The 23,218-nt window shown below is 44.8% G+C and overlaps 2 protein-coding genes across 7 annotated transcripts in view; one reads left to right on the top strand and one right to left on the bottom strand.

Moving 5' to 3' along the window:
• The window catches only part of LOC127609250 (uncharacterized), a 215,409-nt gene that overhangs the window by 152,331 nt on the left and 39,860 nt on the right, over positions 1-23,218 (bottom strand). The window lies entirely within an intron of this gene.
• The window catches only part of brip1 (BRCA1 interacting helicase 1), a 79,798-nt gene continuing 77,006 nt past the window's right edge, over positions 20,427-23,218 (top strand). For 3 of the 6 annotated variants that reach the window (XM_052078843.1, XM_052078846.1, XM_052078847.1), the window contains exon 1: positions 20,428-20,795. In XM_052078843.1, coding sequence (XP_051934803.1) covers positions 20,703-20,795 — 93 coding nt within the window. In that variant the 5' untranslated portion in view covers positions 20,428-20,702. Of the gene's footprint in view, positions 20,796-23,218 lie in introns of all 6 variants that reach the window. The other 3 variants (XM_052078844.1, XM_052078842.1, XM_052078845.1) reach the window with 2 other exon arrangements.

The raw sequence follows: 23,218 nt of genomic DNA, 5'->3' as shown, positions 1-23,218 counted from the left end.
CGCGAACTTCATTCTCATGCTTGGCCCGATAATGCCTCAGCATGGTGGAGGTGCTTCTGTTGGTGTATGACAATTCGACCCGGCAAATTCGACATTTCACCTGTAATGAAATGTGAATAAGAAGTAACTAAGAGTTACCTTGAAATGTATTCGGATTAGAATGGTACAACACATGTCAATAATCTGAGAGGCACTCGGCGAGTGCCTCTCGCCGAGAGGCTCTCGGCGACAGAAGGCAATTTGAATAAATAAATAAATAATACCTTATTCTCCGGGACATCAAAATGGTCCCACACGGCGGATGATTTGCGTCTCTGCTCCATAATCGGCAAGGAAGGCAAGGCACGAACACGAAGTCTGCACTGACACGAACTTCGACAAGCGAGCGTGAGTGAGGTCTGGCTTGTTTCGGCAGGTGGCATTGTGTCGCCAAACGACTTCCTTATAAACACTGTGCGGCGGGCTTTTGCTGCGTCAACGCCCTCTGCACTGAGTCGACGCCCCCTGGACTAAGTGGCGCAGCCTGTACTGTGCCAAGCAGCCGATGCAGTCTAAACTGCACCGGTGCAGTTCACGTGTCAATTAGCAGCCTGGACTGTGTCAACGCAGCCGATGTGTCAATTAGCAGCCTGGGCTGTGTCAACACAGTCGATGTGTCAATTAGCAGCCTGGACTGTGTCAACGCAGCCGGTGTGTCAATTAGAAGCCTGGACTGTGTCAACGCAGTTCACGTGTCAATCACGTGACGTAATGAGCCAGCACATGCATCGACACGTGGTTTGCTCTGTGAGCCCGGCGCATGTGTCAATGCATCGGTGTCGCTGGACCCATCACTAGTTTAAACGTATTTCCTAGTTCTCCTTTTTACCAGCGTTTTCTGTTGTCGCGTTCTTTATTTCCTGGTTCTCGTTTTTACCAGCGTTTTCTGTTGCCGCATTCCTTATTTCCTGGTTCTCGTTTTTACCAGCGTTTTCTGTTGCCGCGTTCCTTATTTCCTGGTTCTCGTTTTTTGACCAACGTTTTCTGTTGTTTATTCATCCATCCATCCATCCATCCATCATCTACCGCTTATTCGGGGCCGGGTCGCGGGGGCAACAGCTTTAGCAGGGAAGCCCAGACTTCCCTCTCCCTAGCTACTTCTTCCAGCTCTCCCCGGGGGATCCCGAGTCGTTCCCAGGCAAGCTGGGTGACGTAGTCTCTCCAGCGTGTCCTGGGTCTTCCTTGGGGTCTCCTCCCGGTGGGACATGACCGGAACACCTCACCGGGGAGGCGCTCAGGAGGCATCCGAATCAGATGCCCAAGCCACCTCATCTGGCTCCTCTCGATGTGGAGGATAAGCGGCTCGACTCTGAGCCCCTCCCGGATGACTGAGCTTCTCACCTTATCTCTAAGGGAGAGAGCCTGGACACCCTGCGGAGAAAACTCATTTCAGCCGCTTGTATCCGGGATCTCGTTCCTTCGGTCACGACCCGTAGCTCGTGACCATAGGTGAGGGTTGGGACGTAGATCGACCGGTAAATTTGGCTCAGCTCCTTCTTCACCACGACAGACCGATACAACGTCCGCATCACAGCAGACGCTGCACCGATCCGCCTGTCGATCTCCCGCTCCCTCCTGCCCCCACTCGTGAACAAGACCCCAAGATACTTGAACTCCTCCACTTGGAGGAGTACTCTCCCGCACACCCTCCAAGGACTCCAAAAAGGGTGGGTATGCTGAGCTGCTGTTTGGTGCATATGCACAAACAACAGTCAGGACCCGTCCACCCACTCGAAGGCAGAGGGAGACAACCCTCTCGTCTACCGGTGTGAACCCCAATGTACAGGCACTGAGCCGGAGGGCAATGAGTATGCCCACACCTGCTCTGCGCCTCTCACCGTGAGCAACTCCAGAGTGGAAGAGAGTCCAACCCCTCTCGAGAGAACTGGTACCAGAACCCAGGCTGTGTGTGGAGGCAAGTCCGACTATATCCAGTCGGAAATTCTCTGCCTCACACACCAGCTCTGGCTCCTTCCCTGCCAGAGAGGTGACATTCCATGTCCCAAGAGCTACCTTCTGCAGCCGAGGATCGGACCGCCAGGGTCCCCGCCTTTGGCTATCGCCCAGCTCACATTGCACCCGACCCCTTTGGCCCCTCTCATGGATGGTGAGCCCATGGGAGGGGGGACCCACGTTGCCTCTTCCTTGCCTTCCTTGCCGATTATGGGTGTAGGCGCGGCCACCAGGCGCTTGCCAACGAGCCCCACCTCCAGGCCTGGCTCCAGAGTGGGGCCCCGGTGACCAGGCAAGGGAAACCTTGGTCCATATATTGTATTCATCATAAGGGTCTATGAGCCGTGCTTTGTCTGGCCCCTCACCTAGAACCTGTTTGCCATGGGTGACCCTGCCAGGGGCATATAGCCCCAGACAACTTAACTCCTAGGATCATTGGGACACGCAAACCCCTCCACCACGGTAAGGTGACGGCTCACGGAGGGGACAGACAGAAGACTTCATTGTAATCAAATGATTTGGCGTGATAGGTTCCAAACTTGTGGGATCACTGATGTTGTCAACAGTTAAGGGCCGGTTGTTTACAATGGACATATCTTCATAAAAGAAAGTCCTTAGGGAAGAGTCATTTAACCTTCCAGCGCTTTGGGCCAAGACAGTGCTCAGTACACTTCTCACTGTCCTGATTTGACGTTCCCATACCCCGCCAGTGTGACTTGAGTGTGCCGTGTTCATCTGAAAATCACATTGTTTGTCTGCAAGGTAGGAGGCTAATCTTTCTTGATTTAATTCTTTTAGCGCCTTTGCCATCTCATTTCTTGCTCCCACAAAGTTAGCGCCTTGATCAGATCTTATATGTCTAACGGCTCCACGGATAGCTACAAAGCATCTCAAGCCATTGATGAAGGCATTGGTTGTCATATCTTCAAGCATTTCAAAATGCACTGCCCTGGAGCACAGACACGTGAAGAGCAGGCCGTACCTTTTTTGCTCCTTCCTTCCCTGTTTGGTGTGGAAGGCGCCGAAGCAGTCCATACCACAGTAAGCGAATGGTGGTGTTGCATCAACACGGTCACTGGGTAAGTCTGCCATCCGCTGTTCCTCTGGTGGTGCGCGAATTCTTCTTTCTTCTACATTGTACACACCGTCTGATGTGTTGAGCTACAGCTTTACTTCCACCAACAATCCAAAATCCATTACTTCGTAACTCATTGAGAGTTTGTCCTCTGCCTTGATGTTGTATTTTGTTGTGATGATGACTAATGATGAGGTTTGTGAGCGCACCGTCTTTAGGGAGTATTACTGGGTGTTTTAATTCAAGCGACACAGCTGCTTTTCTTAGTCTTCCTCACAGCTGCTTTTCTTAGTCTTCCTCCTACTCTCAATATGCCGTCTTGAAGGAACGGGTCAAGCTGATAAAGTTGATGGTTACAAGGCAGTTTTCCTGATTTCTCGCTAAGCATGCTCATCTCCTTTTGGAAGACATCCTTTTGTGTCAGTTTAACAAGGGTTAGTGTAGCTTGCTTTTTTGCTTCTACGTTTACAGGTTTTGTGGTTTTGATTCTCTTGGCTAGCCGTTGGATGTGAGCAATGACATTAACTGCCGTTGCCCATTTTGAAATCTGTGACAGAAGCTCTTGAATGTCAAATTGCCTTACAGCTTCTGTCTTTAACACTTGTACAATCCTCACCTCCAGATCTCCCACCAGTCGCTCAGGTGTCACCTCGTTTATGGCTATATCTCTATCCCATAAAAACCTTGGACCGGTGAGCCAATTTGAGTTGATGAGACCTGCCACGTTCAGGCCTCTGGAGGCATGGTCTGCAGGATTGTCTCCTGTGTCGACGTAGTACCACCGCTTTGCATCACTGTTTTCTCGAATTCTCTAGACCCGATTTGCAACAAAGACATGGAATCGTTTAGCGTCATTGTTAATATATCCTAGAACCACTCGAGGGTCTGTCCAAAAATATTCTTCATCTATTTTGACTTCCAACTCCTCCCGTAACATCTTGCTCACGACTGCTGAGGTTACTGCTGCACTTAGCTCCAGCCTTGGTATGGTGAGTATTTTGGTTGGAGCCACTCTCGCTTTGCCAATGACAAAGGGGCAGTTCACCTTCTCTTTGCTTAACACCCTGATGTAGCTACACTGACCATACCCTTGGCTGCTAGCGTCAGAAAAGTGGTGAAGGTCAACTCTCTGTTCCAAACCTGTCCGGTATAGAACATCTAGCAATGTTGATTTGATCAAGGTTCTCCAAATCCTCTAGCCAAATCTCCCACCTTAACTTTAAGTCCATAGGTAGTAGACCGTCCCATCCTGCACCTCTCTGACACATCTCTTGTAGTATCCTCTTTCCTTCAAGGATGAATGGGGCTAAAAAACCGAGAGGATCGCATAAAGAGGCTACAACAGAATGAATCCCTCTTCGTGTGGTGGGTCTTTTATCAAGTGACACCTTGAAGGACAAACTGTCACTTTCGATCTTCCATCTTACCCCAAGCGCTCTTTGCACTGGTAAGTCGTCAGGCCTGAAATCAACATTCTTCACGTCCACAGCACATTCTGCTACATTGATTGAATCTATCACTCGGTTATTGGAAAGGAATTTGTGGAGGTGTAGGTTTCCTCTTGCACACAGAGCTTGAGCCCTTTTCACAAGCTCTTTCGCTTCAGCTACTGACTCCACGCTTATGAGTCCGTCATCAACATAGAAATTTTTCCGAATGAAACTAGCTGCATTGGGGAACTGTTTCTCATGAAGGTTGGCAAGGCATTTCATGGCATAATTGGCACAGCCAGGGGAAGATGATGATCCGAATAAATGCACCTTCATACGGTATTCTGTGGGTTGTGAATCTAAGTCTCCATTTTCCCACCAGAGAAAACGCAGATAATCTCTGTCCTCCTTTCTAACATGAAACCTGTGAAACATTTTTTCGACATCACACATAATTGCGTTCCTGAAACGACATAGTACAGCTGTGTGGCCATTTGTAAGGTCAGGTCCTGTTAACAGATGGTCATTCAGTGAAGTGCCTTTGTACTTTGCAGAACAGTCAAAGACCACGCGGATCTTGTTCGGTTTACGGGGGTGGTACACACCTTGATGAGGGATATACCAAAGATTGCCGAGTTCTGGTTGGCTGTCTACTTTCTCTGCATCACCATCTTTAATGATGCCCTCCATAAACTTCAGATAGACACCTTTGAACTTGTGTTCTCTGTCTAACTTCCTTTTCAGTTGTTTCAGTCGTGTCAAAGCCTTATTGTTTGGGAGGTGAGGTCGTGCTTTGAAAGGAAGTGGCATTTCGAAGTGACCATGTTCATTTTGTTGGAAGCCTCCTTTTAATATTTGCAGAAAGAGAATGTCATCTTGAGATATGCTTTTTTTCACCTGCTTTTGTGTCTGCAAAATCAGACTCAAGGGCTTTAATGACGGCTGATGGTGTTACAGGTGGTAACTCTGACAGATACTCGAAGACAAAGTCCAGTCACATTGCCCGCATTTACGCATTGTGCTACTCCTGCCACAATACTCCAGCCAAGATCGGTTTTGACAGCGTAATGCTCGTAGTCACCTCCAGTAATGACCTCTCTTGGAATCAAGGCTCGGGAGCAGTCATAGCCAATCAATAATCCAACGCCACAATCCATTGGTGGGGGTATCTCTTGAGTTATGTTAACAAGATGTTTCCATGAAGTGGCTGTTTTGCGGGTAGGAATATGTGTCCGGTCAAGAGGAATGAAGTCTCTTGTGTAGGCCGGAGGTAGGTCATTTGAAATATTTGAGGAAAATCCTTTTACTTTAAGTCCACAAACTCTTTCGCTTTTTATCACCGAGTCCTTTCCCATCATCGTGGAGAGTTTCAGTTTAACTGGGTCCATGTCTACCTTAAGCTTTGCGCACAATTCTTGATCAACAAACGTGTGGCTACTTTGTGTGTCCAACAGCGCATAAGCTAGGGCCTCTGTCTCAGGTGCGTTAGGTGCTGAGATCCAGACGGGCACAATCATTGATGTACTCACAACTTCCCTTGACACAATAAGATAGTGAGGATGTGATTTCTTCAGTGGTGTTCTGTGCTGAGGCTGTCTCCGTTGGAGAACGATCTTCATGTAATGCGGTTGGATGACTCTTTCGGCATACTCCACACATGGCTCTATTTCTACATGCCTTAGAATTGTGACCCTTTCTCAGGCATGCAAAACATAGCTTATTTTCATATATGTATTTTCTCTTTTCCTCTGAAGACATTTTCATAAGCTTCTTACATTTATGTAGAGAGTGTTCTTCTCCACAGCATATACTGGGTTTTTGGCATCTCGTAAATCGTTTTCATTGGGGTCTTAATCGGCTGTAGAGGTTTGCGGATCTGGGATCCTCACCTTTGTAGCAAATGTGTTTGCTTTTGATTGCCTACCTCCCTTTACTGTCATCTCAGTAGATTGTCTTAATGTGTATAGAGACGACACTGGATTGCAAGCTATGCGTGCCTCTTTAGATATAAATGTCGCAAAGTTATGGAAACTTGGATAGTCTTTACACTCATCTAGCTGCTCTGTGACATGACGGTTCCTCCTGAATGTCACCCAATCTGGTAGTTTCACTGGCATTTTCTGGTTCTCCTCACAGTCGTTCAAAACTTGCAGACCCTTTATGTAAGGCATAGCATTGTTACAAGTTTGGAGGAAATCGCTGAATTCTCTCAATTTGAAATATTCCCTCCCACCAATCTTAGGCCATCCGTTGAGTTTTTCTCTGAAAGCCCTCTGCACAATGAAGGAACTACCATATCTGGTGTTGAGTCGATTCCATGCTTGCTGATAGGCTTCTTCATCTCTTCTATAAAAACTGGCTTCAAGAGAAAATTTTGCCTCCCCTGCTATGTACTTTTGTAAATAAAACAACCTATCTGCAGGGTTTGAGCATCGCCTCTCTATCAGAGCTTTGAAGCTTGTACTCCACTCTATAAAGTTCAGAGGATCACCTGAGAATACTGTAGGCTCTGGGTTTGGAAGGCGACTGAGTGCTAATGATTCCTGTAATGTCTGAACCAAGGTTGTCTCATTTTGTACAGTTTGCTGTTTGTGACGTGGGGCAAGGAAATGCAACATTCTCTTTGGTGTGTACGGGGCTGCTCGTCCCATTCCTTTCCTTAATTTCCTCATCCTCATATACACCTAACTGTGCCTTAATTACTTCCATGTCTCTCTGATTTTCAAGTTTTTTCAACTGCTGACGTTGAGCTTCAATAGCCTCTTCCATGTTAATCTCAGCTTCCTTCGCAGCTAGAAGAGCAGCCATTTCGGCCCGCTTAACCGAAATGCTTGGTGATTCGGACGGGTGCCCGGAAGGCTTGGCACTGGGTGCTGTAACTATGGAGGCTGTGGAACCATATATGGATCTGGCATATTCATTATCTAGCAGCATGTGTAATTTTGCGTTTTCCGCCACAGCATCAAAATCATCTTCATCTTCTGTTAGACGGATTCTCATTACTTGCAGTAAGTCTGCTGTTGCCGCTACACATGCATCAACTTTTCGCCGTAATTCTTGACTTGGTGTTGTCTGGCTTCAGACACTGTCGTATATTACTTTTATCTCACCCTCAATCTTCTCAACTTCATCCGTCATATCGTACATGTCTTGCTCAGGGCACAATTGTTTTAACTTTCTTAGGGTTTCTCTAACATGACTTTTCCATTTCTCATAAGTTACATTCAACTTGCTTTCCTTTTGAATGAACTCTTTCTCTTTTAGTTCCTGCATTTTAGGTGTCAAATGTCTTAAACAAGAGGATTTTCTTATTTTTGCCTCAGCCTCCCTTTCCACATTTTCATGCTCTTGCATCTTATCACACCGATTGTCGCTATTTTGAGACATTTTTGGAGCTTTCAAACTTCAGAACCTGAGTTTTACAGAGCAATAATAACAATGATGCGCTTGTCAAACATTCAACAGATATTTTCACACATTCAAGAACGCACATTCATTAGTTCTCATTTATGATAATCTTCGCCTATGTTCTATCCATCTACTTTGTGAGCTACTGGAAGCTGTATAGGCCTTTGCCAACTCTGGTTAATGTCCACCGAAACCTTTAGCTGCTACAGGATGAGAAGCACCATCGCGCGTTGAAATCTTGCCTTACTGCCGGTTGAGGAGCGACGATGCATGCTGAGGCCTGTAGCTTGCTGTGGATTGAGTGCGACGACGTTCGAAGTAGCTCGTGGATAGCTGCGTGGCACGCGGGTCGAGTGCGACGACGCTCGATGTAGCTCGTAGCTTGCTACGTGATGTGCGCCGAAGCCGATAGCTTGCCGTGGGGGAAGCACCTGCGCGCCGAAGCCTCCAGAAGGATGGATGAGGACACGTTTTCACTGTATCTACCCCGGTCAAGGATGACGCCTCGTACTGATGTCCAAAACGTTTAATCATGGGCACCGTGAAAACTAAAACACATTACGAACAACAATACAAATTATAATACCTTGAACAGGACATTAAATAAATACAGTGCACTCCGCTTAATAGAACACCGGTTAATAGAGTAATCCGCTTAATAGAGCAAAAGGCTCTGGAACGGATTTGCCTAATGCAATTTCCTATAAAGATACTCCGCTTAGTAGAACAGATCTCCGCTTAATAGAACAGGCCGTAAGCAATAACATTGTAAACTAGTGGTTTTCGAAGTGTAGCTATCGCGATACTGTACCACTATCGCGAGAAAACGCGGTAGTTCTAGCCGTATACAGTAAAAGGTAGCACGCGTCACTCCACACATAGACACACGCACGTCACAATGGCTTCAACTTCATTTGAGAGACGAGGGCTATCACCTGCGGATAAGAAGGACATACTCAGACGATACGATGCATTGCCGGATTCTCAGAAGGTACGCCCGCGGTTTCCAGGACTTCCCTCTTATCCAGCGCATTGAGAGGGAAGTCAACCACAAAATTACGGACTCCTGTTTCCAGACAAAAGTAACGAAACTTTTCTCGTGATTTGAGATGTTTGACTGAAGTTGATTAAAGTTGTTGTTTGATTAAAGATATGGACGTCCACAGTCGAAATATCTCTTCTAACTCGTCAGCAGGGGTTTTTCTGCGTGCATAACTTGGTCGTCGACGTGTCTGAAGGTGTACCTAATAAAGTGTCTCCGGTTAATAGAAACTCCGCTTAGTAGAACAGAAGCGCTTCGGCCCAATGGTGTTCTATTAAGCGGAGTGCACTGTAACACAAAATGACATACCGTGTGCACCTTGGTAAACCGAAAGTAGATCAAGTTACAGTAAATCACGTACCTCACACGGTATCGTAGTTCTGTCTCTGACTCTCTTTCTCTCTCTCCAGTTGTCTTCTCGATCTTTCTCTCATTCCTCGCTATCCACGGCACTTGACCCGGAAGTGATTTTTAACAAAACGTTCCAAATAACATATTCAGAGGATTTAAAGAAAAAACAAATATGAAAGTTCACATAGAAATATGAAATACTTTTGCAAAACAACAAGCCTAAAATAAATTTTGTTGTATATATATATATATATATATATGTATATTAATATTTTTGTTGTCATGGCAACCAACAACTCAGTCTTGGCGCCAGTTACACGGTTGGACACAAGAAATGAGCAAGACGAATTATCTAACAACTGGTAATGGCTTCACAGTCTCTTTTTAACAGGTGACAGATAATGAATGACATGATGAGGAACAGGTGCGGAATAGGAGGACAGGACCTCCACTGCTACCCGCTGAAGACAAAGCAAAACAGAACCAAGGCAGTAAAGAAGTTTTTTGACTTGACCCCCCTTAAAAAAAGAAACATTTTGTGACCAGGAGATTTAATTACCGTATTTTCACGACTATTCGACGCACCGTACCAATGGCCGCAGTCTCATTAATGGGTGACATTTCTGTATTTTACACATATACAGGACGCACCGTACGAATGGGCGCAATTTTAAAGTGGTAAAACATTCGCTTAAACATACGGCTTGCATGCATGCTAACACGTTCGCTAACACGTTAGCTTGAAGCACACACTGAAGCTCGAAGCTAAAACACGTTTTTAAAAAGGCAACGAAAGCAGAACTGAGTTCGGGTGTATTTTATTTACAAGGTACTCACGTTTTTTGCTCAAGCATCACTCAGAAAGCCATCAAAGTCGTCATCTTCTGTGTCCGAATTAAACAATTGTGCAAGTATCGGTAATCCATCCAAACCGCCGGGTTCCCCCTCGTTGTCAGAGTCACTCTCGTCGTCATGTGGCTCTACGGAAATGATGCCGGCTTTGCCAAAAGCTCGAACAACTGTACTAGCAGCAACGTTCGTCCAAGCAGCTACAATCCATTCACAGATCTTGGCGTAACTAGCCCGGCGCTGCCTCCCACTCTTCGTGAAGCTGTGTTCGCCATCGATCATCCATTTTTCCCATGCCGCTCGCAACTTCACCTTGAACGCCCGGTTGATGCCGATGTCCAGCGGTTGGAGTTCTTTCGTCAAGCCTCCGGGAATGACGGCAAGCTCGGAGTTCATTTGCTTGACTTTGTCTTTCACCGGTGGTGTGAGATGGGCACGCATGGAGTCGCAAATCAAGAGTGACGGCGAGGCATGGAAAAAGCCATCCGGTCTCTTAACATACACCTCACTTAGCCACTCTCTCATTTTCTCCTCGTCCATCCAGCCCTTTTGGTTTGCTTTCACGATGACGCCGGCTGGAAACTTTTCTTTCGGCAGCGTCTTTCGCTTGAAAATCACCATAGGTGGCAGTTTCTGTCCGTTAGCATGACAAGCAAGAACGACAGTGAAAGCTGACTTCTCGTGCCCCGTTGTGCGTATCGCAACCGTGCTGGTCCCCTTCTTCTCCACAGTGTGGTTCACCGGGATGTCGAAAGTCAGCGGGACCTTGTCCATGTCGGTAATGTGGTTAGGCTGGATGCGTTTGTCGACAATCTTTTTACTGCAGTAGGTGCGGAAAACGGCCAGCTTTTCTTTGTAGTCCGCTGGAAGTTGCTGAGCCACGGTCGTCTTCACTCTCATAGATAGATGGCGCTGTTTCATAAAGCGAAAGCACCAAGACGGACCTCCTTGAAAATGTTCAATTTTCAATTCTTCGGCTAACGTTTTCGCCCTTAGTCGAATGGTGACCGTGGAGACGCTTCTGCCGGCTGCTCTTTGATCAAGAATCCACCGCTCCAGTTGGTCTTCCAACTCTGGCCACCTCGCCTTATTTCCACGGAAACTGCGCTTGGTCTTTTTGACTTGGCGAAGCTCGTTCTCCTGCTTCCTCCATTTGCGAACCATGGATTCGTTGATATTAAATTCTCTGGCGGCTGCTCGATTCCCATGTTTCACTGCATAATCGATGGCTTGGAGTTTGAATTGCGCTTCGTAGGCGTGTCTCTTTGTGGAACTCATTTTCGGGGGTTCTTGAAAACCAAAACCGAAGTTGTTTTGCAATAATGCACATACTCACATTTTATACATGTGCTGGTACCTGCTAGAGCCGTGCCTTACACGCCCCATCTTCACTCATTGCCGGACCCACCCCCTGCGTGCCTGTCCTCCCTCACGTCCACCTCTCTTCATATATTTACATTTCTCTCTCTCCATAATTTACATATAAGTGCGCGGACGCACTTCACTGATTGGCCGAGAGTAGAGAAGGTAACCAAAACCATGAAACAGTGGACGCAGAAGAGCATCACTGCCCTCCAGGGGTGCCGAGAGTCCACGGATTGGTGCAAACTTCTCTCCCCCTCCGACGACATCAATGTCCAGGTGGATGTAGTCTCCGCATATATCCGCTTCTGTGAGGAAACCACATCCCCCCCAAGACTGTCACCATCTTCACCAACAACAAACCCTGGATCACCAAGGAGCTGAAGGAGATCATCAACAGGAAGAAGCACACCTTCTTCTCGGGCACCGAGTTGGAGAAAAAGAAGATCAACAGGGAGGTCAAGAGAGCCATCAAGATCGCCAAGCTGCAATACAAGTGCAAGGTGGAGGAGAAACTTAAAAATAATAATAATACATCTATATATATATTGCGCGTCGTCTCGCACGCGGTCTGTCCTTCCGTCTGTCCCTTTTCAAAACGTACCTACTTCACCGCGCCGCTGCGCGCCGCCACTGCGCCGCTCAGGCAGTGGCTCACTACGATCGTGCGGGCATCTTGGCGAAAAAATGTTGTCTACCCACAAGCATTGCAATGAAATTGTTCGTTATTTAGTAGAGCTAAACATCTCTTTATTTTCGCGATAAGCAATGAAGATGAACAAAAAGTTGAACCAAGCAACAACACTTTTGTGGGCCGAAGGCCCACCTTACCAGCCTTCCGCAGGAACTAGCTGATGAGCCGCCCGGAGGGCGGCGAACTAGCTAGTTTTATTTATAAGTGCCTTTCAAGACACCCAAGGACACTTTACAATAACAAAAAACACAAAACGATACGGGTTGAGCAGCGGCATCCAAAACGCGCCAGCGTTCACTCAACCCAGAAGTCAGAAAGAAACCACAAGGGAGGGAGAGTGGGAGAAATGGCGGTAACCTCCATGCAGCCTGGCAGGGCCTGAAGAAAATGGCAGCTGTGAACACCACCACCAGCACCGCCCCCATCCTCATCCCTGGGAGCAGCCCAGCCTCCCTCACTAACGTCCTCAACTCCTTCTACACCAGGTTCGAGACTGATACCTCCATGCAGCTCACCAACATCAGTTCCCACCTCCGGCCCGGCAACTCTTCAATCACATTCTACACGGAGGACGTTGTGAGGGCCCTCAAGAGGACCAAGATCAACAGTGCACCAGGAGCCGACAACGTCAGTGGCCGGGTCCTCAAGTACTTTACTAGGAAAAATCCACATTTTCTGCAGACAATGTCCTCTGCTCGTACGATTTTGTGGCGCCAATATTTCAGCCCTTGGTGGTGTCCGCTGCGAAGTCGGCTTAAGGTCGTTTGCTCCAGTCTTGATAATGCTGCTTCTTTATTGGTCGATACCTTCTCTCCTCTCTCCCAGTACACCTGCCTCAACCTAACGTGTTGGATGGTGGGTGGGGGATGGGGGCTTTGGTCGCTCATCTGATGGCTGCCTTGGCAGTGTCATAGTGGATGTTGACTTCGGCCTCTTCAAGGGTCGTGCCTTCCTTGGCGGCTTGGTCGGCTAGTTCATTCCTTGGGATACCACAGTGGGGCACCAAGTGAAAGTGATGCGGCAACCACGTTGGTGCAGTTTCGCCAGGGTTTGGAGGATTTCGGCTTCGTCCCTGTTGAGAGAGACATTGGATAGATGGAGGTTTTGGAGTTTCAGGATACACGACTGGCTATCGGTCACTCGGCGAACTTCTCTCCAATCCAGTTGCTGAAGCACAAGTTGAAGAGCTGCGTTAATTGCTTTCTCTTCCGCCTGGAATGAAGAACTCCATCTACCGGCCGGATATGCAAAGGAATGGTGGACCGTTGGATCACATGGTGGGCCAGTTGTGGTTATTACGCCACTTCCGCCTGTAGTGGTACCTTCCTGTGCCGAGCCGTCTGTGTAGATTGTGACGTCAAAGCCTTCCTGGTTTTCCTCTAAACGCGCAAGATGGAATTCTCTATCGGCATTGGCACTGGACTTCTTTTGAAAGTCTTGGTCAAATTGGTGGTAGCCATGGTCTAGCCATGGTGGCAGCAGGGCTGGCTTTGTTGCAGGTTCTCCTCTGAAGATATTTCACCACACCTGTTTCGCCTTTGCTCTCCAGCTCGCCTTCTTTGTTTGTTGTCGTACTGTCTTTACTGCGGTCTCATGTCTTGGGTTCTGTTGGTCAATTCTCAATGACTTTTTCATGGTGATGACAGAAAGCTGCAGACAGCCAGGATTGCTTCCGTTGGAGTGGTCTGGAGTTGCCTGGTTATTGACGCTGCTGTCATTTGTTCACCCACATCACTCACATGTTGTCATCTGGCTCCCTGTTAATTCTTGCATTTAATACAAACTTTTATCAGCCACATAGAGAGCTCTCAAACGTCAGTCTCCTCCATGCTTGCTGATCTTATGTCTTTTCCTTTCCCAAAGGGAAGAGCGCCTTGCATTCTGTTGCTCCCAAATTGTGGAACACGCTCCCATTTAAGCTCAGCGCGACCTTTTCTGTGGAAATTTTGGCAGGCATTCCAGTCAGATCGGATTGTTCTGATTAGCTTTTTTTTCTTGTCTTAACCACAATAACCTAAAACTATTCAGACGTTTATTGTTGTTTATCGCGCATGAAGCACTTTGTAAGCCCTTTCTGTGATGAGTACCATATAAGTAAAACTGACTTCTTTTTCACTTCTGAAGGTCAAAAGAATGTGGTTAGGCCGGAGAGTGGAAAAACAAGCTGCTGACACAGGTTTCGGTCCCCATGATCTATCAGCCGGGAATCTCATGTTTCCAGTGAGTACAATCAAGTTTTCATGAAGCTGAGCAGATCAGCTCAGGCACTATCTGAAATGAGATACACACACACACACACACACACGCACACGCACACGCACACGCAGACATCCATCTTCCATGATCCGAACCGCCTACACACTAGGGATGTGAATCTCAGCACTGATGACGATTCGATACACATCTCGATGCACTACCAGCGATGCGATACTTAAACGATACATGGAATTTACTGGCGACACGATGCGATACGTTTCACCGTCTTCACGATGTGATACGATGCGATACACTTTTAGTTCAAATCAATGCGATCCGATACGATACAGTGCAATTTGTTGTGATATTGTGCAATTAAACATGATGCAAATACGCAAAGAAAAAAAAGTTAAAAAAAAAGATGGAATTCAGTATGGTATTGCAAAAAGTATACCACTTTATTCCTCATATACAGGAGAACGTATAAAACAACTTATTTAAGCCCTTTCACGATTGGGTTTTGTGCAAAGAAAATGTAAACTATTTGGCACCTGAGACTCACAGCTGTTGCTGTAGTATAAACACAAACACACTACTCACTGATTGTCTTATATGAAATATCAATCGCCAGAGGACAGAAAAAAATACAATTGAAACAATGTGGCAGTCACAGCCTCAAAGCTGCTGTGTGTATTGTAGCGTACACAGACCACTCTCACTGAGTGTCAAAATGAAATGTCCAAAAGAGTCATCCATATATAGTTTTTCCTGGCGCGGTCACAGTGAGCTGCTAGGGGACCCCCAAAATAAGAGGCGATTTTTTTCTGATCCTAACCTGGTTTGCCAAGAGTTTCTCCGGTGTCCAACGAGGAACTGGACGGGGAGGGGCGGGAAACTTGTCGGTGATGTGGTGCCATCGTTTTAAGTGGTCTGCATATTTGTGGTGCTGCCTTTGTATGGCTTCGGAGTGCATTCGGAGTGCGGAGACATTCTTTGCAAATTACGGACCTTTTATCAAGCTTTCCGTCTTTCTTTTCGAAGCCGTAGTATTTCCAAACATAAGATCTGAATGTTGCGGGAGCATTAAATACAGTAGTTTCCTCGCTGCTGCTTGCGCGAACTCCATAATGTTTCGCTAGGTGTGTACTGCACTGTATGTGACTCACGGCTTCCGTCCGTATTCAAGTCAAGTCAACAGTATTTATAGAGCACTTTCAAACAGCCATCGCTGCATACAAAGTGCTGTACATGGAGGGATTTAACATACACAATAAACAGTAAGACGAATCGGTAATAAAGGCATCATCAAGAACAAATCTAAGTTATGCTGAGTCGAACGCCAAAGAATACAAGTGAGTTTTGAGGAGGGCTTTAAAGTTGGGCAGTGAGGAGGCTTGCCGAATGTTCAGTGGGAGGTCGTTCCAGAGAGAGGGACCAGCAACAGAAAAGGCTCGATCCCCTTTGAGCCTCAGTTTAGTTCTTGGTACTTCTAACAAAGACTGGTCCACAGACCTGAGGCGCCGGGCAGGTGTGAAGGGGCGGATGAGCTCAGAAAGGTAAGGTGGCGCGTGATTATTCAGAGATTTGAAAACAAAGAGGAGGATCTTGAAAATACCTCTAAAATGAATGGGGAGCCAGTGTAGGCATGCCAGAGTAGGAGTTATATGCTCCCTCTTACGAGTACCAGTCAAGAGGCAAGCAGCGGCATTCTGGACCAGCTGAAGGCGCTTAATGGAGGACCGGCTGACGCCAAAGTACAGGGCATTGCCGTAATCAAGCCGGGATGTGACAAAGGCATGAATTACTGTCTCAAAGTGTTCATGTGAGAGGAGAGGTTTTATTTTGGCCAGCTGTCTAAGGTGAAAGAAGCTTGATTTAACAACGACACCAATTTGCCGATCGAGTTTGAAATCACTGTCCAGTTTAAGGCCCAAGTTTGAGACCGTTGATTTCAGATAAGGAGACAGGAGGCCCAGGTCTACATGATGAAATGTACAAGGGCCACTGGGACCTAACTATATCACCTCTGTCTTCTTTTCGTTGAATTTCAAGAAATGTTGTGCCATCCAGGTTTTGATTTCTTCCAGACAGGATAGGAGTGGCCTTAATGAGAAGGCGTCTTTCTTGCTCAGTGGGACATACATCTGGCAGTCATCTGCATAGCAGTGGAAGGGAATACCATGTTTCCTTAAGATGGAACCCAATGGGAGCAGATACAGCGAGAACAGCAGAGGCCCCAGAATTGAGCCCTGTGGAACACCACATGACAGGGGAGCAGTGCGTGACTCAGAGCAGCCAAGGCTGACACAAAAGGTCCTGTCAGCTAGATAGAACCTAAACCACTCAAGAGCACTGCCGCCAATGCCCACCAAGTGCTGCAAACGAGTCAGCAGAATACTGTGCTCCACTGTATCAAATGCTGCAGTTAAGTCCAATAATACTAGACACACTTGGTCTCCAGAGACATTTGCCAGGAGGATGTCATTAGAAACGTGTAACAGGGCTGACTCCGTGCTATGCATCGACTTGAAATCTGACTGGAAGACCTCCAAGATGTTATGTTCATCCAAGAAAAGTTTCAACTGCATGTGCACCACTTTTTCCAGAATTTTGGAAATGAAAGGCAGTTTGGAAAAGGGCCTGTAACTTGACAGCACATCTGGATCAAGACCAGGTTCCTTGATCAAGGGTTCAACAGTTTAAACATGCTGTGGATGTTTAAACTGTTGGGGAACTACACCAGAAGAAAGGCTGCTGTTGATGATATCCAAGACCGATGCACCAACACTTGGGAGAACCTCCTGAAAGAAGCGTGGGGGAAGAGAGTCGCAAGGGGAGCCAGATGGCTTCGTCTGGCGAACTACATCCTCCAAAAGCGCTAAGGACACAGTATCAAAAGAATTTAGTCCAGCTGAACATGGAACATGGACAGAGGGGTCAGATGCGGTATTTGAGACCGGAGTCCTAGCTGTAGAGACCTTATCAATGAAAAACTGAAGGAATCTGTTGCACATCTCGGGTGAAGAATCCGAGCAAGTAGGCAGAGGGGGTTTGAGTACAGAATCTATCGTTTTAAATAGTGAGCGTGGGTTGTGACGGTTAGCTTGAATAAGGTCCGACAGATATTCTCTTTTGGCCTCTTATACTGTGAGCTGGTAGTTACGCTAGCAGTCTTTCCAAATTTGATAAAGACATGCGATTTGTCTTTTTTCCACTTGCGTTCAGCTTTGCGACACTCCTGCCTAGCTGTGTGGGTAATGTCGTTAAACCATGGCTCGGGTTTAGGCTTTGGGAGCACAATTTTTGAAGGAACACATTCAACACAAAATAATGATGGTGCATTCATTGCGCCCAGGAAAGGGCATATAGGTGACGTTTAACATGAATTAAACGGCGCTTGAATCGGATTTTACCGATACCCACCAATGCATCGTGATGAATCTGGATTTCACCCGTCAATCGCGTCATACCCAGAGAATGAGCCGATGCACTTGCGTCACGCACGTGCGCATCGATGCATCGATTAATATCGATTCTTTTCCACACCCTTACTACACACACACATATAGAAATTGAAAAAGGATATTAAAACCCAATATCAGGACGGCTCTGCTTGAAACTGAATCTTTATTTTCCAGTTTGTGGGTAATTGATGCAGTAAAAATCATGCAATCCGCCAAGAATTAAAAAATATACAGGTTACATATGGGCATAAACATCGTTATTTGGATCACATTAGCCTACAGTTGGACCGTAGATGCAGAGTTCGAACTGCAAAGGTTTTGTCTTATTCATAGACCAAATGGAATTTAGGGACCACAAGTAAAGCCCCAAAGATCTCAAGTATCACTTCGGCCAGGCATGTCCAGCTCCGGGCCTGGAGGGCCACTGTTCTGCCTGTTTTCCAGCTCTCGTGGCTGCAACACACCTGATTCAGATGATCAGCTCTGAAACAGCATTAGAACGTTCCTGATTATTTGAATCAGGTGTGTTGCTCTTGGGAGAGCTGGAAAACAGGCAGGACAGCGGCCCTTGAGGACCGACTTTGGACACCCCTGACTTAGGCTCATATGGAGTGTGGCAGAAGCCTGACCATTTAGGCCTCAAAATTAATCTGCATTATCTTAAAATCAATTCTAAAATTCCCATGTAGCGAGTAAAGGGCAGCAGGGATTGGTGTGATGCATGTCATCATTTTGTCGAAGCTGGAAGTATATCAGCAGCATTTTCTTTGTATTGTAAGAACATCCAGTACAGTAGGTGGCAGTGGTGCTGTCATTTGTTTACATTTTTTTAATTTCAGGCAAAAGAATGCTCTTCAAATCGTTTCTGTTACAGAGTAAAAACATTGTTAGGAAACTTATTCTTGTAAATTGATCTATATTTATTTTATATTTTTTACATTAATGTTAACAATGATTATATGCTATGTTTAAACTCAAATTATTCAAAGGATCTCTAGTTTTTTTCTGGTAAAAGTTATGAGTCATATTCTGTTGTATAAAGTGGCTTTTTAATACAGGTTATATGTAGCCTTAGAGCTTTCTCCTGTGGTTGTTTGGTGTATTGTTTACTGCTGGAAAAAACAAATTTATCAGGACGCACTGCAGACCCGTTCATGTTACGTCGTTAAACTTGTAAAGTACTGTAATACAATGTCCGCACAAGTATTTGAAGTTATGGAAAAGCTATACTTCTCTCTTGGAAACAGTCCAGTCCAGCGTAAATGGTAACAATACTATTTCTGAGCATGAACACAGGTGTTGCACTAGGAACCCAGGAGCAGTTGTTTTCGACATGTCGTAAAGTCCAGTGTATATTGTCCTTATGACAGTATAGTAATCCTTTTATTTGGTGGGGGGGGGGGGGTTGTTTCTGACATAACATTTCAAAATTAAACAATTATATAGCTCGATTTTGATATGATGAAGATATATTGCCCATCCCTACTTGTCATCTTCCAGTTATTATTGGTTGTCTTTTATGTTATCAGAAACTCTTCTTTTGCATCTGCACCACAGAACATTACAATAAAGACTATGTATTTTCATTTGAGGTTATTTTTCTGTCCTCAAATTGCTGTGTGGCCTTTGCATGTTCTACGTGTGTTTGCATGGATTTTCTCCGGCTACTACGGTTTCCTCCCACATTCCAAAAACATGCATGGCTGGTTAATGGAACACTTTAAATTGTCCCTAGGTGTGATTGTGAGCACGAATGGTTGTTCGTCTATGCGTGACCTGCAATTGGCTGGCAACTAGTTCAGGGTGTCCACTGCTCACTTCCTGAAGACAGTTGGGATAGGCTCCAGCACACCTACTGAGAAAGGGGATTAGAAAACGGATGGATATTTTATACTTCCCCCAAGGCTAAAATAATAAGCAACAAATATTATGGTGCCTGAAGTACTGGTTATAATAAAAAAAATATAAGTAATGTGTCAAAACTGTTAAATGTTCATCATCTTCAGTTGTTCTAAAAAAAATCAAAATGTATTAAAAACATGTTGCATGAATTAGTGAGAGAGATCCTCGAAACTAAATAATAATAACAATAATAATAATGAATGTGAATCAAATATCGAAACTATATAAGAAGTCAATTACAAGTTTTAGTGGAGCTACAATTATTTTTCACTGCGATTAAGATATCCTTTCTTTGTCCCGCAATGGGGAAATTTACAGTCAGAGTTCAGAAAGGAAAACACTGGGTAGGGAGAGGGGAAAAATAGAAGTCATCTACGTAATTTGTTCTAGTGTAGTAGTCGTACTAAGCAACCTTCTGCGTAGAACGTGCAGGGGCCGCAAATAGTAAGACAGGGAGGCCATAGCTGCCATTGACTGTAAGTCTGCTTCGACTTCTTAGTTCATTATTACTTTAAAGCAGTTATAATATCATTTCAAGCAGCTAAATTGTGAAAACAAAATCTGGTGCCGCAATTGTTGATGACGCACCCAACATGATGGCGCAAGTTGATGGCGTCACTTGCTTCGTCTCAATTCTGCAACTCCTTCGGATGTTGAACTTAAGGTCTCAAAAATTACGTAGTATCACTCGTACACTTAATTCGAGTAGGACATTGTAATGCCGTTATTTGGACGGGGGCCGCGGTGTAGTGTGGGTGTTGGGATTGGTGATTGGGCTGAAGAAGTAGAAACGAAGAAGAAAACTTTGCAGTGGTGGCGTTAATGACTGCCTTAGTCATCAGTTAAAACGTTTGTTTGGTAATCATCAATAGCGATTGCTCAATTGGAGACGGAAGTGTGTGGATGTTTGTTTAACTTATGACATAAAGTGAGTAACATGACTGCATCCTGCGTGGAGTACACCATTGGGGGTGTGCGGATCCAGTTCCCCTGCAAGGCGTATCCATCCCAGCTGGCCATGATGAATTCAGTATGTACAATTTGTCTTTAATAAACATATTTATTTTAGTTCAAAAGAACGAACCCAGCAACCTTCACTGATATTCATGTCCTCCTATTTTGAGTTGTCTTGACGCATGGGAGACATGTGGTGTGACATAATCTTTTGGTCGTCTGGCGCGCTGGACGCTTCACGACCGCGAGGACAAAGTCTGGCATGACTTGATTTGTGTTCGTCTTGCCGCACAGTGTGCGGCAAGACGTCCTTCGATTGGTTCCTCCGCATTGACCATTTGAAAGACCGTGCCCTCTTACTAATGACGAGAGACTGGACGTTGCGCGTAAAAACAAACAAACGAAAGAAAAATGTCGAAAAAAGGTAAATATTGGAAAGTATACTTAGCATCACAACTAATGCTCGTTTGCTCACAAAGATAGTCGATGATTAGCAAATGGGGTGTCATTAAATAAATTCCTTACCTAAAGTTCTTTGTGGAGTATAAACAGTCCTTTCTTCCCTCTCCCCACCATCCATGAATGGGTCTGTCTCTCTCTATAATTTTCTGTATATATATATATATATATATATATATATATATATAAACTATTCATCTTGTATATAAATGATATCTGCAAGGTCTCAAAACAATTTAAATGTGTCCTATTTGCTGATGATACAACTTTCTACTGTTTTGGAATAAATCTGAAACAGCTCCTCCCTACCGTAGAAAACGAATTAAACAAATAAAAAAACTGGTTCGACAGAAATAAATTGTCACTTAACCTGAAAAAATCGAAGTTAATTGTTTTTGGCACAAGACCAATCAAACACCAAGATAAAATTATGGTAAACTCAATGGAAATAGAAAGAGCATATGATCCGTAGGGATCCTCTACAAAACCAAGGAAGTGCTAAATAAGAGATCTTTGTACACATTATACACTTCATTATTATTACCATATATGACCTACTGTGTGGAAATATGGGGAAATGCCTGCAAAACAAACACACTCCCTATTCTCAAACTACAAAAAAAAAGCAATTCGAATTATTAATAGATCAAAATATACGGAACCCACAAATCCACTATTTATCGAATTAAATACGATGACATTTTATGACCTGGTTGACTTTAAAATCGCCCAATTAATGTACAAAGCACACAATAACCTGCTCTGCCAAAACATTCAGAAGTTTTTCGAAATTCGAGAAAGCAACTATGAATTAAGAGGTACCAATTTATTCAAAAAACTCAAAACAAGAACAAACATCAAGCAAAGAAGTTTATCTAGCAAAGGTGTTAATCTGTGGAATAATCTCGAAACGGACCTAAAAATGAGTAAATCGCTTGCTGAGTTCAAAAACAAATTCAAAAAAATAGTACAAACAACCTACATCAATCAGAGTTAAAATGATACATTCTAAACATTAAATATAATGATAAATCATAACTAAGTTGATAAATAGAGAAAGGTATTGAAATATCCATTATGAATACAAGAGAAAATTGACACAAGAGTGCCAGGGTGAGGATGTATATAATCCCGATACAAACCAAAAGCTGTAAAAATATCACGGTTAAGGGTAAAGTATGAGCCTTAATGGAGACTTCTTACTTTTTCTTTTCTGATTGATATAAAAATGATTTAGTAGATATAAACACATAACGAGGTAGGACTAGATAAGTTTTTTACTTCATCCTACTCCCTTGAACATAATAACTGTGTTGAATGAAGACTGATTTCTTTCTTTTTACTTTTTTTATCTACCTTATTTTCTGTCAAATTATTACTGTATATGTTTTATGTTCAATAAACAAACAAAACAAAATATACACCCACACTTTTTAACGGTTTTCTGTTCATTTAAAATCAAGAAAGTTGTGGGGTGGGAAGCTGTTGGATGCTCCCCAACCAGGTGGATGCACTGGTCCAGGCCTTGGATTTTCTCCAGACAGGGCTAAAGTGGCCTTAATGAGAGTCTACTTTTTGCTCAGCTGGACATAGAGCTGACTGTCATCTGCATAGCAGTGAAAGGAAGATGGAACCCAAAGGCAGCAACTGTGCTGAAAACAGGGGCCCCAAAATAAAATCAGTGACACCATCTATTGAGCTGTAAAGTGGGTGTTCAAGGACAGTCTTTCGGAGGCAGACGAACAGCTCACCAACACCAAGTTGATATTTAATATTTGTCCACTTGCTTCACTTGAATTGTGACCCTCCTGTTACAAAGCCCAATTATTTACGGATCAGGTACCGCTGCCCAAATTGGATGGTCATTGAGAATAGCGATGAAAATTGTGCAACATTTGTTCATGTAACTTCTGGACTCTTACCAGAGTTAGTCAAAGCATTTAATTTTGAAAAGTTCAGTTTTTCAGACAGCAATCTTTGATGTCATTTTCTTTTTCAGCTCCTGTTGATCTACAACGTTTCATGACTAACAGGATTACG

Source organism: Hippocampus zosterae, chromosome 10, assembly GCF_025434085.1.
Source record: "Hippocampus zosterae strain Florida chromosome 10, ASM2543408v3, whole genome shotgun sequence".
NCBI lineage: Eukaryota > Metazoa > Chordata > Actinopteri > Syngnathiformes > Syngnathidae > Hippocampus > Hippocampus zosterae.
This window is presented reverse-complemented; position numbering and strand designations above follow the sequence as displayed.